Source organism: Myxine glutinosa, chromosome 8 (assembly GCF_964187855.1).
Source record: "Myxine glutinosa chromosome 8, kmMyxGlut1.1, whole genome shotgun sequence".
Classification (NCBI taxonomy): domain Eukaryota; kingdom Metazoa; phylum Chordata; class Myxini; order Myxiniformes; family Myxinidae; genus Myxine; species Myxine glutinosa.
The window spans coordinates 48,373,046-48,389,616 of record NC_136268.1 but is presented as its reverse complement, the minus strand read 5'-3'; the positions used below and the strand labels follow the sequence as shown (position 1 = coordinate 48,389,616).

General features: G+C 45.0%; 1 protein-coding gene across 5 annotated transcripts in view; it reads left to right on the top strand.

Moving 5' to 3' along the window:
• LOC137432466 (eukaryotic translation initiation factor 4E) overlaps window positions 1-16,571 on the top strand; it is a 123,446-nt gene that overhangs the window by 52,669 nt on the left and 54,206 nt on the right. For all 5 annotated transcript variants that reach the window (XM_078783241.1, XM_078783243.1, XM_078783239.1 and 2 more), the window contains exons 3-4: window positions 3,616-3,711; window positions 10,370-10,433. In XM_078783241.1, coding sequence (XP_078639367.1) covers window positions 3,616-3,711; window positions 10,370-10,433 — 160 coding nt within the window. The remainder of the gene's footprint in view (window positions 1-3,615; window positions 3,712-10,369; window positions 10,434-16,571) is intronic.

The window sequence follows — 16,571 nt, the reverse complement described above, 5'->3', positions numbered from 1 at the left end:
AGATGGGAGACCAGTCCAGATGATTGATGGCTGCTTGAAGACCGTGCCAGTTGGCCTGAGTGAAATGCCAGACTCGTCGACGCTGAGGAGGCTCTCTGAGAATGGTCAGAGATATGTCCACTTTGACAAGCACATGATCAAATGAGCCGATTGGAGCAGAAGAAGAGCAGCAGACATTTTCAGGGAAGTTAGTCATAACCAAGTCCAGAAGAGAAGATGCTCCGTTGACTGAGATCCGGGTCGGGAAATTGACAGATTGTGTCAGTCCCAGTGAGTCGCAGAAGTCCTTTGCTGAAGAGCCATGGCTGGTGAGAGAGGTACCCACACCCAGCCAACTGGCATGGTGACAATTGAAATCACCACATGTGAGGAAGAGAGTTGGGTTGGGATGGGTGGAAAGAAGTTGGTCCATATTATCAGACAGCGAGATGTAGATGGAGTCATCACTGTTTGTTGGACGGTACAACACACATATGAACAAAAGGTGGGAGCGAAGGGGAAGCCGTAGCCAAAGGTTTTAAAGGAACATGGAAAAGATATATATGGAAATGCTGTTGAATACAGAGAATGAATGGGATGGCAACATAGGGAGTAACCCAGTTTTAGGACCGGCAGAGAAGATAACTGAGAAGGAAGTTGAGGAAGCGATAAAAGCAATGAAGAGTCGAAAAGCGGGAGGGTCGACGGGAGTTGTGGGAGATATGTTGAAGGCAGCAGGAAGTTAGGGTGTGAAGAGTATGACAGATCTGTAATCTGATGGTGAAAGAAGGCCGCCTTCCAGTGGATTGGGAACTGAGTACCCTCGTCCCTCTATACAAGGGGAAAGGTGACCCTCTGGAGTGTGGCTTGTACCGAGCGATAAAGTTATTGGAGCATGGAATGAAGGTATTGGAAAGGGTGTTGGAGAGGAGGATAAGGAAGAAGGTGAAGATCGACGAAATGCAGTTTGGATTTATGCCAGGAAGAGGAATGACAGACGCGCTCTTTATTATGAGGCAGTTGCAGGAGAAGTACATGGAGAAGAGGAAGAAGTTGTTTCTTGGGTTTGTTCATCTGGAGAAAGCATTCGATGGGGTTCCACGCGAAGTATTGACATGGGCATTGAGGAAGTTAGGAGTGGAGGAATGGTTGATCAGAGTAGTGATGACAATGGACAAAAAAGCGTGCACAGCTGTAAGGACGAAGGACGGGAACAGTGGTGAGTTTGAGGTGAAGGTGGGAGTGCATCAGGGGTCGGTACTAAGTCCACTACTATTTGTAGCTGTGATGGAGGTGCTGGCTCAGAACGTAAAGGAGGGTTTACCGTGGGAGTTGTTGTATGCAGATGATCTGGTGTTGATTGTGGAAAGTATGGATGGGCAGGAAAGTATGTGCTGTGTGCAGGAAGGGTGTCGGAGTGAACTCCATTCAATGTAGAATGTGCGCTGAGTGGGTTCATCAAAAATGTAGTGGTCTGAGAGGGTCATTAACCAGTGTGGCAGCTACATTCAAATGTAAGGTATGCACAGAGGGAGCTGCAGATGGAGGAAATGTTGAGTTGGATCTTGGAGACGGCATGAAGCTCTTGAATACAGGAAGGTGTGAAAACATTTTGCTACTTTGGAGACATGCTGAATGGAGAAGGTGGATCAGACTCGGCAACGGTTGCTAGAGTGAGATGTGCATGGAAGAAGTTTCGGGAACTGAGTGGCGTGCTGATGAGGAGGGGATTGTCGTTGAAGCTGAAGGGAAAGGTGTATGCTGCATGTGTGAGAAGTGTTATGATTTATGGGAGCGAGACATGGGTAATGAACGCCGAGCAGCAATGAAGGCTGGAAAGGGTGGAAATGTCTTTCATGTCTTTCAATCCTGACAAATCTCACACTCTTACTATGTCTCTCCGAAAAGATCGACTGGACAACCCTCCCATCTACTTTCTCAACAATCCTCTCCAAGAAGTTCTGTCGCTCAAGATTTTGGGTCTCACTATCTGCCATGATCTTTCTTGGGAAAACCACATTTCCAAGCTGGCCTCCAAAGCCAGTCGCCGACTGGGCATCCTCCGTCGTGCGAAGTCCTTCCTCGGCACACCTGAGCTCCTCACCACATACAAGGCTTTCATCCGCAGCTCAATGGAATACTGTTCTCCCCTATGGGCCGGTGCTCCTGCCTCACACCTAGCTCGGCTTCACGCTGTTGAAACCAAAGCTTTCAGAATTATTGGAATCTCCCGCGATGAAGCTATCTCTGAGGGCCTTTCACTCACTCACCGCAGGCAGGTAGGTGGTCTTTCTGTCTTCTACCGACTCCTCTCCGGCCTTGCACCCCCAGCTCTCTCTGTGCTCTGTCCCCCAAATATTCCTACAGGTCGCACAAGATCTGCCAGCAACCCTCTGATGGTTAAACTGCCGAAATCTCGGCTCTCTGCTCACCTTCACTCTTTCATTCCTCTTTTCTCCCGCCTCTGGAACAAACTCCCTCACTCCCTTCAATCCCACTCCTCCCTCCAGGTCTTTAAAACAGCTGTTCACCACCATCTCTTATCTTCCCCCATCCAAAACCTTGATCTTTTCTACCCCCGCTAATTCACCCCAGATCCACCTTGTTTGAAATTCCAACTTCTTTCCTGGAAGTCCTGGCAGTGTCCATATGTTTTATACCTCTCCCACCGCCCCCTTCCCACGCCCCCCCCCCCAAAGCCCTCGCCCTCTCTCAGATCTCTCGATGTCTCCATGTCTCTCGGTCCCTGCTCTCAAATGTTGTGTTTGTGTCCTTCCCCCTCTCTCCCCATCTTGTCTACCGTCTACCGCTCCCTATGTTATATGTTTTATGTGTCGGTTTGTCTTTCTGTGTGATTAATGTTCGCTCTTTCACGAGCCTCGACCTTGTATACAAAAAAAAAAAAAAAAAATGCGAATGGTTCGGTGGATGTGCGGAGTATCGTTGAGAGAGAGGAAGACAAATGATGAATTGCGAAAGATGATGGGAATAGAGCCTGTGATTGATGCTGTGAAGAGACAGGTTGAGATGGTTTGGTCATGTGTTGAGGAAGGATGAAAGTGACTGGTTGAGAAGAGTGATGGAAATGAATGTAGATGGAAGTAGAGGACGGGGAAGACCGCGAAAGACTTGGCTAAAGATGGTGGAAGAAGAAATGCGGGCAAGGGGGTTAAGGGGAGATGCAGAAAATAGGGCAAAATGGGGAAGATTGTCATGGGGACCGCAAGGCTAACCCCCGCTCTTGCAGGGAAAATGGCCTTAAAATGCCTGTTGTTGTTTATTACATATGCAACGTTTAAAGTATAGCATTAATTAATAATCGCAGCTACTTGTTCTGTTTGTTAATGTTTCACTTAATCTGAGCAAGCTGCAAGAAATAGTTAGTCAGGAAAATTACAATGTTGCCTTCGCATAAAAAAAACCCCCATCTGGCTCACTAATGACTTTGAAATTGAGAATCTGGCTTAACTGTGATACTGTTTTCCACTGAGGTTAACTCTTGACGCTCACAGGGGCGACTTGAGAATGCATCTTTCTGGGCCATTTTGACTTGTTTACTTTTCTTGTCGAGTGTTGTACCCAGGCTCCCTGTTGATCACTATGCACAGGTTTTGCTTGATTTGGTGCTCCTTGCAGGTGGGCTTTATGGTTTTTCAAGAATGACAAAACGAAAACCTGGACGGCGAATCTGCGTCTCATTGCCAAGGTGGACACAGTGGAAGACTTCTGGGCGTGAGTTTCCTGGCATGCATCCCACATATCCAGAGCTGACTCGTTAAAATTCTAGTTGAAAATTGCTGGTGGTGTCTGTGATGGTGCTATTTTTATAACGGCTCGTCTGAGTTCATTGGATTCTATTCAATCTTGTCCTTGCCTTTACTTCTGTCACCTCCAAACCTCCCTCCCACTGCTCTAACATTCACTATGCCCTACTCTTTTATCACCGACCCAGCTGAGCACCTTTTATGTTGTTTCTTTAAAAAATGTATTGTTTTGTTTTCTTTGGATTCTTCAAGATCTACTTGAATCGTCATTAGAGCTGGTTTTTTTTCTTTGGGCTGGGTGGAGGTGGGGGTGGGGGGGGGGGGGTAGGATCAGAAAAGAGGTGGTGTAGGGGGTGAGTTTTGGTTAACATGTTGAATAGCTTTATGCTTCACTGTACTTTTGCTTTAGTCCAGCGGATATGTGAAAGTGTCATGCACCTTATGGTGAAGGCATTGAACTTTGCATGAGTATAGTATGTACAGATATTCCCCGTGTCCCCGTCTGTCTCTATGCACTGTGTGCCACCCTGCCTTTCGTAGCAGTACCCTGCCCAACTACCATCCCTCTCCTCCCTCCCGCTCCCCCCAGCTATGCGAGTCTAGCACATGCGCTGTTGCAGCCCTTCGTAGCATGGCTATGCCATGTGTAAAACCCCGTTTGAGTGCCTTTACACGGCACACATATGCTCTCCATGTTGAGGTATGATGAAAGGTCAACGGGGGTGATTTAAGATACACACGGATGGGAGATGGGAAAAAGAGACCGGTGGAGTATCGGTGATCTAACTGGACATCCTATTCTGGTCTATGCTAATTGGGGTTTACACACACTTTCGCTAAACAGTCATTAAGATTCAACGATTGAAGGAGGGGGGTGAGGCAGGAGAGGAAGGGGGTTCATATATATGCTGGTGGGTGAATGTGGCGTTCATCACGTTTCTGAGTTAAGTGTGATGCCGATCAGGAAGAAGAAGCCGTACTACCAATTTCGTATTCTTCCGGAATCGTTTGATTTATTAACTCAACTGGACTGCCGTCCAGTTGAGTTCATCACATACTGAACCCTCCGGCGTCCGTCGTCTGTCGTCGTCGTCGTCGTCTGTCGTCTGTCGTACGTTAACTTTTCGACGTTAACACTCAGCGTCCACAAATATCCAGCGATTCTGATCAAACTTGACATGCAGCATCCTTACCCAAGGACCAGGTTGGTATTGCATTTCAGCCGATCTGTTGAAAAAATGGCGGACTTAGGCGACAATTTTGTTTTTGGTCATGAAAACGACGTTGACACTCTGGCGTCCACAAATATTAACAGATTTTGATCAAACTTAGAATGTTTAACCCTTACCACACAAGGTAGGTTGCTATTGCATTCCAACCCGATCTGTCACAAAATGGCCGCATATGCCGCCATATTGTTTTCAGCTCGAACAACGTTAATATTATTACACAAGGTTGTTGGCTTTTCATTTAAGTCAAATCTAGTACAGACAACTGACCTACTTTAAAGTTGTCCAGTCAGTTCAGTTGAGTTCTGCTTCCCTGGAAGCTTGTTTGTATTCAAATGTCTGGTGATTGTTTTGTTTTTATTTATGTGAATGTGTACTTGTATATAACTGTCATTAATTTTAAAAGGCGTAGGCACTATCGAGCGACTTTTTTAAAGAAAAAAAACAAACTTTTTAAATTTTTTTTTTACTAAAACACTCCAGGGCACTCACTGATGAAACTCTGAAAGTTTTGACGAAGATCTGTTCAGCCATCTTTGAGAAAAATGGCGACACAGACAGACGGACACACAGACCAACCTCTCTTATTATAGTAGAACGTGTATATATATATAATATATTATATATATATATATATATATATATATATATAATGTATATATATATATATATATATATAGATATATAAATATATTTATTTATTTGTTTATTTGAGATTTATGTATGTATGTATGTATGTATATGTTGTCGTGTGTCCCCGGGGTTAAGACCCCAAAAGGACAAATGGCCAAAACAAGCTTTAACTCCGAGGCGTATACTCTTCTACCTTGGCGGGAGTGACGTGCGTGTGAATGTTTGAGGTCTTACCTAATCGGGAACTCCGATTAGGTAAGAGGTTATCATTATTAGGCAGGGGTTATCCGATCCCCACAGATACAGAGACGGGACAGCAAAATCCACAATACAAGAAAAGTAAGATTCGACAAATAATGATTTAATGAAAATAAATGCAAGTAATAATGAAAGGTGAGGTAAAACGAAAATTCCTAAATGAGACATCTCCATTCAGACTCGTATACAAACAAGGGGAAAACGAAAGTAAAAATAAAATCCCTTTTAAAATCGGCTGAACTCAGCTTTGCGTCCCCAAATGCCTGGGAAGGCTGCCGGTCGTCGCCTTGAACCACCGCACGGGAAACACACAAAATGGCATAGAATCGCACCTGCAGCCAGCTACTGGCATGAGGCAAGCAGGCAGGATCCCTCTTTGTTTCGCTCGTGACCCCCTCCTTCTCTGCAGGGCACCTCCATCAACCAACACCTCCTCATTCCACGTTGCAAACAGTCCCAAAGCCCCGACACGTCTCCTCACCAGTGCACCCGAAACCACAGCGTCCACTCCCGACGAGAGAGAGCGAGAGAGCCTTTTCATTCAGTATCGAATCATTCACGATGACATCACACTCTCTGTCCAATCACTGAGTGCTGCTCAATCATGAAGGCTGGGGAGGGAGTGGCCTCCCCGCCACGAGTCATCTAATCTCCTTTGGGAATGTTCGGACGACGTTGTTGGCCGTGAGGCAGGGCTTGCGTGCCAATCTGCAAATGTGCCGGGTTTGTCGGACCTGGTGGCGTTGTGAGCGAATGAGTCCATTTACAGTGCGATTGTTGTAGTTATTGAGCCTTTGATTTCCTGGCTGGCCGAATGTAATGAGAACATTAGGGAAAAACCACAGGGAGGCGATTGGCAATCACGTACAGGGGAATTTAACCTTACAGACCCTATAATTAATTAGCACAACTCCACTCCTCCATGTGGAGACACCTGTACGATCTTACCCGGATAATCGGCCGAACTTAATTTGCATCGAGGTGGCTTCGTGGCATACGGAGCATTCTAAACCTACACAATTCTATCTCGACTAAGGTATTTCACCCCTACCCCAAAAACATAACTATATGTATATATATATATATATATATATATATATATATATATATATATATATATATATATATATATATATATATATACATTGAGCTAGAGCAGGCTAATGCAGGCTAACCCCTGCTCTAGCGGGGAAAATGGCCTTAAAACGATCATTCATTCATTTTTCATTCATATATATATACACATACACACACAGTATTTTACCTCACGTAATGCTGCCCATAGAACGCTGATTAGTTATCGAGCGTTTTCTCCTGGAGAAAATGTTTACTCATAAAGAAAAATCCATAACGTGGTGCTCCCTGAGTAAATGCAACTGCTACCATTGTTTGTACTGTACGCTCTGAGCCAATCAGCGGTGTTTGCTCCACCTTCGTTTTGCAGCAGGATGGGACTCCTCCAACCACTGCCATGTAGGAGATGTCGGGGCAGAGTAGTAGCGACAGAAATTATTATTTTTATTGATTATTGTTCATATTTTATGGGATACCCCCCTTCCCCTCCCCGCCCCCCCTCCCCCTACACTGAGAACTCCCATGACCCGAAATCAAGAAACCAAATCCTGAGTGATTGTGCGAGCCATCGAGTAGAAGGGCTTTATCAGGCTTATGGGTTCTATCCAATCTTTTCTGAGAATCAAGATGACAGCAACCAGTTGGTAAATAAGGGACAAGTAGGGATCCAACGTTTGGGGGTGAAACCTCCTCCCCTCCCCCCTGCCCCCCATCATTCCCTCCCCCCCCCCCCCCCCCCCAGAGCCCCCATGATCCGAAATCAAATTAGAACGGCACTCAGTTGAGAGCATACCTCCGCCTGGTTGGCCATATCACTCAATGGTGAAGAATCACTTAAAAAATTATACTAGCTGGATCCGAATCCAGATCTTCACCAAAATCTAATCATTTAGTCCTTGTCACATACGCTACATCTCTGCCAAATTTAGTCTGAATCCGTCCACAACTTTGAGATATTTTGTTCACAAACGGACAGACAGACAAACAGACAGACATAGGTGAAAACATAACCTCCATCCACCTTTGGTGGTGGAGGTAAAAATATAAGCCTGAGCAATAGTGCGGCCTCCTGTTTTGTATATTCATGTCAAGTTTCAGAACAATCAGCTGGGTGATAAGGGAGGAGTAGCAAAAATAGCAAAAGGTTAATGGACAGAGGGACCACCAGATGGACAGACATCCAGACATCAAGACACATTTTATCAATTAATCTCTTCGAGAATCGAGATGAGATGACCTAACTAGTCTTTATTAGTTGATGAACGATATAAAAATTGTCATTGTCCACTTTCTCAGACTCGTCGGTTTCATCATCTTGTCAAACTCGAGGCTTTCTTGAATCATTTCCTTATGTTGGACTGCTGCGTTGTTTCTTGCGTCTTCATGAAATGTTCTTGTATGAGGTGCAGCTGCATCACTTCCTCGGTGCTGTAAGCTTTCTGCCTTTCATGGAAACGTCACAAGCCTGTCAAGACCTTTACCATGGGTTGTGTTCAGTTACCAATCAGCTTGCTATCGCTTTCCAAGCCAGGCAGCCATTCCTTATCGACTGTTTTGTTGGAGTGCTTGCTTTAGAGCTGAAACCACTTGGCGGGTGCTCTACAAGCTCATTGGTAACAGAACACACCCCAGCATCAGCTCAGGTAATATGTTCAATTGAAACGTCTTCTTATTCTGAGTCGTCTTCTTGTTCAACTTCCTTTTGTGGATTAACAACACTGTCGATGATTTCCGAGTCAGTCTTAACATGGGTCACTTTAACATCTCGGGTCCACTTCACACCATTCTTAAATTTTGGCTTCGGTCAAACGTTGAAGTGGATTATTGTCACTTGCTTGTGTCACCATACTGGAAATTTATTGGACCGTGATCTGCAGACTTCTGTGCTCCTGAGATATCAAGCTGCCGTGTCCCATGTCGCAGCTTGAAACAATCCAGCCAGCCATAAGAAAAGGCACATTGATCAGTCAGTCCCATCTGATCATAAAAATACGTTGCCTTCTCAATTGACATCGGTCCTGAGATTGGCACTCTCTCCGAATGCTTGAGAGGAAACCATTCGTACAGAACTTTATCGAGCTGCTCCATCTTTTGCTTGTATCGAGCACAGCTTGTCGGTAGCTTTGTCTGTCTCTGACTTAGTGTAAAATTCCAGTAACTTGTTATTCTGGGCCTTAGCGTCATGGATGGTTGACGCTCCCACATTGTACTCGTGCATCAACACATTTCTATTTTCTCCCTTCTCCCTTCTCCAGTCTCCTACGTATGTCAATCTTCTGCTTAATTGTGAGAACAGTGCTCTTCCTCTTCCCAGCAGTACTGCTCGACAGGGTAACAGGGGTCATTTATGCTTTGAAAGAGGAACCTCTTCTTACCCCGTGTTTTTACTTACATGTTCCACCCAAGATTTGGGATCCTATGATTGGTCGTTGGGCGGAGAGATCGACAATTAGGACATGGTTTAGTTCCCATATTTTATTTATTTATTGGTACGTTGAACCTTGACTCAGGAAATGTCACCGAAGGGTTTTCAAAAGCAAGGAAGTGAACGCCTGACGTTTTGAGAAGCCGAGACATTGGCATGGCACCTCCGATGGTGTAGATTTATGATGGATGGATGCAGCTCTTTAACCATTTATTTATTTATTTTGAACCTTGCACTTCATCGAGCATAGCCAGTGGAGGAGAATGTCATGGCAATAACTGAAGCAGACTTAGAAAAGAAGTGTGATCATGTGCAGTGCCGACCTTAACTCTACGACTGTTACAGGCATTCAAAATAAACTGCTTTCTTAATTTATTTGTTTTGTTCACCTCCCCAAACCACAAGTTATCACGATATTGATTGGGTCGCCACGTCAAAATCCAAGATGGCCGCCTCCATGTATGTCTGAACCTTGTGAGCGAAATATCATATCATAGCATGTTTTCTGCGTCTTCCACTTTGTCAACTCACATCACTTCCCCGACGGGGGACCTAGGCGTAACGCTTGTCATCCTTGTTAAGCCATGCCTGGTTGATTTATGCGCATGATCACTTTGGTCCAAACTACAGGTTTTTACTAATTAAAACCACACCAAAAGAAAACCATGATGAAAATGATATGGTTCTTGTGGCCTTTATTTTTGTCGACATGATTCAATCATGCCCCTTGGCCTCACCTCAAGCATATCCTCCATTGCTCCACTCCCTCTCTCACCTTCTACCTCAAGGTGTGTATCAAGTCTTCATGAATGTTTTGTGCATTGTGCCATTTGAAGAGTATTCTGTGGTCGAAATGTCATAGGTGAGCCTTGGTTCACACCTGGAGTACCCTGATTGCTTGTATATAATTCTGCAGATGTCGGTATGGCAGGAAGAAATCTGAACATGCAAATTGCCCATTTTTATTTTGTGAAAATCATTATTTTGTTTTGCTGATTGTGTTTCAGACTATTTAACCACATCCAGACAGCCAGTCGCCTTCTGGCAGGCTGTGACTACTCTCTCTTCAAGGTAATATTGTGTTCCCTTCTGACCTAACTCGAATATAATTATGACGACATTACCACTGCTACTCTTCAAGCAAATATCATACATTATGCATACGTCTGGCACACAGGAATAGACCTGAATAATCCTAATATTGTTTGATTAGTACACAATGTTGCACTCGTGTGACCATTGGGCCTGTCACAAGTAAAAGACCGCAAATCGGTTAGTTTTGTAACTGCCATTCAAGATGGTAGCAGTAGAAGGATTTGTTGCACACGTTACCTCGGACTTGAAGATGCAACCCTATCCTTGTTTAAAATTAATAAAAGGGGTGAATGTGGACTGCCATCCTAAAATCCATTATCACCCATTTATGAATGACTGCATTGTTGTTTGTCATAAACTGTTTGTTTGGCTTGACATTTGTCTTGTTCAAAACATTTATTTATTTGGAATAAGTATAAACAAGAGAGCAAAATTATGTATTTTCTTTCTAACCTCAAATTAAGGTTGCTGCAATTTCTACTTCAGTAATCTATTTTTTTTGTCCCCCGTCGCACCGCGGAGCGAAAGGGGGACTATGGTTTTCCCCTCCGTCCGTGCGTGTGTGCGTAAGCGAAGGACCTAATTCTAATTTGGTGTGTGGTTGCAACCCACGTCAAAATCCAAGATGGCCACCACCATGTATGTCTGAACCTTGTGAGCGGAATATCTTGAAAAATAAGCGAAGTACCAACTTCTAATCTGGTGTGTGGGTGTATCTAGGCATAAGGAAGAATACTATTGAAAATTGGGTCGCCACGTCAAAATCCAAGATGGCCGCCTTGCGTCTTCCAGCTTGTCAACTCGCTTCACTTCGTAAGGCGTAATGGCGTTACGCTTGTTGTTTGGCTAATATTCGTACTCTTGTTAGACCCGTGACATCAATTTGATCGATTTATTGGTCGGGTGTGCCAGTTGAGCACGGCCATGTATTTTCATTAGTTTTATTCCTTTTGAATAAATCTTGCATTCATATTCAACATAAATAAGTTTCTTCTTTTTTTTTCTTTTTTTCACTGTCATAGGTGAGCTTTTTAAAGTTATAAAATGGTGTTTATTAACTTTTTCACTCATTTGCTGTTTGATAGAAATTGGTTTCGTTCCATTCATATAAATTGATATTTTAGAGTAAGATAGACTGGCAGGATAGCCTGGACACCCGAGAGCAGTGGTTCTTAACCTTTTTAAAGGCGCCGAACCCTAACGAAACCCACCGAACACTCGCGGAACTCCTCAAATTTGACCAAAAAATTAAGAAGAATTGCATCTTAATGCGTTTTCTGTTCTTCTTTTCGGGAGGCGATCTGGGAAATGCTTGGTTTTGTTTTGGCAAGGGCCATCCTCAAATCATTTTCGCATGCAAGCCTGTACCTTTTCTTTGTTTTAATGTCCACCAGTTTTGAAAACGCATGCTCGCAGAGATACGTTGTAACGAACGGCGTGAGGATCTCAAGTGCAATTTTAGCGATGTGAGGATACCCTTCCATTTGGCGGCACCAAAACGTTAAGAGCGTTGCTGTGCCGAAGAGTTGTTGTTGAGTCTGGCTCTGCTGAAGTTCGATGAGGTTGGTGAGGTATTGGTCGTCGACATCTGGCGTCGCAACGTCGAAAGTAAATGGCTGCCGCACCCATGCTGGTATTGCTCTTGGTCAGGGAAGTAGCCATTGAATGACTTTCCCAGCTCATCCAAGTGCGTGGCAATCGCTTGCTTCAGCTCCCCCGGTACAGCAGTGCCTCCAACTTCAGACTCATCTTCGATCCCGCTCACGCACTCATCCAGCAGCGAAAAGTTTGCGAAGTTGTCATTCTCTGTTCGCCGCCTCCACAACGGTAACTTATTTCGGAAAGCGCTCAGCTTTTCTTCAGATTCGATGACATTCACTCCACCACCCTGCATCTGGCAAATGAGATGATTGAGTGTGTCGAAGATGTCAGCCAAGTACGCCAAGGCGAGGATGAACTCTGACTCTTGGAAGCGCATTGCATGGCAATGCTGGTGTTCTCGCATAAACAGGGCTAATTCTACACGCAAGGCAAAAACACGGCTCACTACAACCTTCCCTTGTGATAACCATCGAACGTTAGAGTGGTCGAGAAGGACTTCGATTTCAGAGCCGATTTCATTGCACAGCTCTTTGAAGATGCGATGATTCAGAGCACGGCTTTGCACGTAATTCACAGTTTCAACGACGATTTTCAGAACATTGGCCAGTTTTGGAGGCAGGGATTTTGACGCCAGCGCGTGTCTGTGCAGGACGCAGTGCGTGACGATCATGTGTGGTGCATCGGCCTTCACCAGTGCTCCAAAACCGGAGTTGCATCCCTGCATGGCTGGAGCTCCGTCCGAGCAAACTGCAGACACCATGTTCCACGAGAGGCCGTTGCTTCTGAAGTCGTCCACAAGCTTCTTCACGTCAGCTGCCTTCGTCGTTGTTGTGAGAGGCTTGCAGAACAGAAAGTCTTCCTTGATCTCGTCTCCTTTGACATAACGCACAAATAAGATGAGCTGGCTCAAATTCAAAACGTCGGTGGTCTCGTCGAGTTGAAGGCTGAATTTTGTCGGGCTCGCGACTAAATCTGCAACTACCTGGGCAAGGATGTCGTCGATTCTGCATCTGATGGTGTCATTTGAGAGTGGAACGAGAGACAACTTGTTTTCAGCAGCTTTTCCCAGCATGATGTTGGCCATCTTCAACGTGGCCGGTTTGATGAGTGTCTCGCCCAACGGTGTGCGGTTTGCCCTGCTTTGCGATCAGGTACACAACTTCATACGACGCGGTGAGGATCGGTTTGTCAATTGGAACGAAGCCGAGAGTGGGCAAGGTAGCACTTGCATCGAATCAGACTCTCTTCAATTTGAATTCATCCAGCGTGCGTCTTTGTACTGCCCCTCGCCATGCAGTTTTTTTAAGTGTTCCCGTAGTTTTGCTGGTGCTCGGCTGGAGTTGCTCAACTTGACATTGCAAAGCATGCATTGAGGACGCTGACTTCCGTTCCGTTCCGTCAAACACGTGAACCCGTACCGCACGTAATCCTACGACCACTTCCTTTTTTTTGCTCGACATACTGCAAAAAAAAAAAAAAAGTAACAAACTGATCTTAATTGAGTTCGGGCAAATAATTATATGGCAAAAATTAAAAAGGGAACATGCTTAAATATAATTAATCAGTACCCCTCTGAAAACTGAGAAATTTTAACGAAGAAAACATGACATAATTACGATGACGGGATTTATTATCTACTCAACTCTACGTCACCTCAAATCCCATTATAATATTACATAGAAAACTGTGAATTGTTCGTTTTGAATTGCGACCAAAGGAGTTATATCACCTCCACCTAATTTTCTGAGTAATTCAATCATATTTTATAATCACCATCCACTTTTGACTTTAATATAACTCTGAACCCGCCCTGCATATCCACAAACATTTCCAACTTGCTTTTCAATTAATCAGTAACTCCAAAGTAAGGCGAGACCAATGACGCACGGCACACGGCAAGCTAATCGAGGCTATTCACTGGAATTTCCGAACACCTGCAAAGTCCAAAATCCAGTAAGTAAGTAAGCAAGTAAGCACCATCAACAGAATAATTAGCAAGTTGCTCATTGATTCAACTTACTACAGTCAGTGTGAAACAACTTATCTTAAACACAGACCAGAGAAACCATGAATGGGATGGGAATACAATTACAAATAACATTTCCATTCGTTCGTAACATACATAGCAAAATAATAATAATATTAGTAATAAGCGTAATTACACATAGATTCAAAATTGATACAAAACTAAAAACAAACAAAAAAACCAATTGCAATACGTTTCGGAGGACTTCCGCCGAACCCCTGAGATTGGCTCACTGAACCCCTGGGGTTCGGTCGAATCCAGGTTAAGAACCACGGCCCTCGAGCTATGCACAGACTTTTCTCAGCTGTATAACCTGGGATGTAATCTTGGCCCAGATTTGTAGGTAGGGCAATTTGGCGGTGTGTACCATCCCTCGGATGGACTTTAAATTGGGTAGCCCATCTGAGCATTTTTTGTGGAGGATAGAGATCCGAGGGAGTCCTTAGTGATGAGTTGGCCACCTATTGCCTACACCGTAGACAAATTAATTGCATTTATTTTCAACACTAGTAATTCCCTCTCCTTCCAGTAGTGAAATATGATGTCAACATCCAGTCCCTCCGGCAGGAGTCGGTGTTTAAACCACTCGCACTATTCCAGGTGTACACATGTACATATCGTCTCCGGGGGGGGGGGGGAGGGTTAATTTTGTTGTCTTTAATTTTGTGCCCATGACCTGACGCTGGTTACCCTGAGCGTGTTTGCAATATTTCATTGAGATTGGCGAAACCATTTTCGATTATGCTACGTTCACAGATGCATAAACTATATAGAGAATTGGCGAGTTAATTATAGTATTCCCAGACCATACCCTAAGAGTGTGTGTGTGTGTATGTATGTATGTATGTATGTATGTATGTGTATATATATATATATATATATATATGTATATATATATATATATATATATACATACACACACACACACACACACACACACACACACACACACACACACACACACACACACACACACACACACACACACACACACGATATCCATTTTTCCGTTCTCCAACCTATAGCTTTGTCTTGAAAAACTCAACGTTTCGGCCAGCAACCCAGCGTGCGCTGAGCCTCCACTAGCCTTCATCAAGAGAAGTTCCCTTGTTCACCTCCTCCCAGATATATCTGGGGGGAGGGGTGGGCCTATTCTATCAACCAATCACAAAGCTGCGTTGCGAGACCTCGTGACCATGGACCCATGCTCGGCTTATGTTGCAAGTGTTTTGTGTGTGTTTGAGCGGTGTATTGTGTTTTGTTGTCCGTGTTGCCTGTGTCGGCTATGTCCCACTTTGTCTTTGTCCTCCTCCACGCATCGGTGTCTCTCTGGTGTATTTATGCATGAGAGGTCCGTATGCCTGTGGTAACGCCACAGTCTCCTCTGTCAATGGTGCCCGCGTTTACTGTTCATTACTTGATATATATATGTATATATATATATATATATTGTTGCGGATATGGGACTGGCGTCAATATCCGCTTGTAAATACTCCCCTATTTCCCCAATACTCCCCAACTATCCCCAATCCCCCATTCCCTAGTCCCATTGCCTGTAAATAACACTCTGTAGAACCGACCTTCCCCTTTTTCCCCCATTAAATGTCGTGCCCAGGTCCACCGCATCTCACGTAGACAACTTTCATACATCTTGCTAGTTATTCTTAGTCTATGTCAGTTAAGGACTCGTTTCCATTAATTCTGACTCTTCGTTGCACCAGAATGTGATTATATGGCACCAGTAGTGAGTTTAGGACCTTCCCATACCTCCTCCCATCTTCTTCCCCAAACAACAACTACAACAACAACTACAACAACAGAGGGGCGCGGCGCGGCGTGCGGGGAGTGTGCGTCCTCACACCGGCTCGGTTAGCCGCCATGACCATGCGCTCCGACGGGGTTACCACGAAGGGGCTCCCTGTCAGCCCCTCGTCAAGGGCGGAGCCGGTAACCCCCCCGCACGCACCCAATGAGAAGCAACGGGCCGATTCCATCTGGGGCGGAGCTAACGAGCCGAGGGCGTGTCACTCCCCGCCGGATATACGCGGCGACTTGCCGGACGTGACGTCAGATGCGCCTGAACTACGGAGAGCAGAGGACGCCACCCCCAGCGCGACGATACCTCCCCGCATCTTTGGACCGGACCGGACCGGGTCGATTCTGCCCTGAGCCCAGGTGCACCTGGAGCCATCGATTCTGCCTTTCCTTGCCATCAATCCCCGTGTGAGTCAGTTTTTGTCCCGTTTATCTGTCGTCTGTTGGGGTTAATATAAGAGTGTGTCTAAGTGCCTATCTTCCTATGCTGTCCCTCTCATTCCTGTAATCTGACCTTCCGCCCTAATATAACCTCCTCCGGAGGTCTTGAGAACTGAACCCTTGGTGTCGTGTCATTTTAATCCAGCCGTTGTGTCCTTTTCCTTCATTGATCTAGCGTAGCGCGACTAGTCAACGTTCGAGCATAATCGGGTAAACTGTGCAGACGTGGT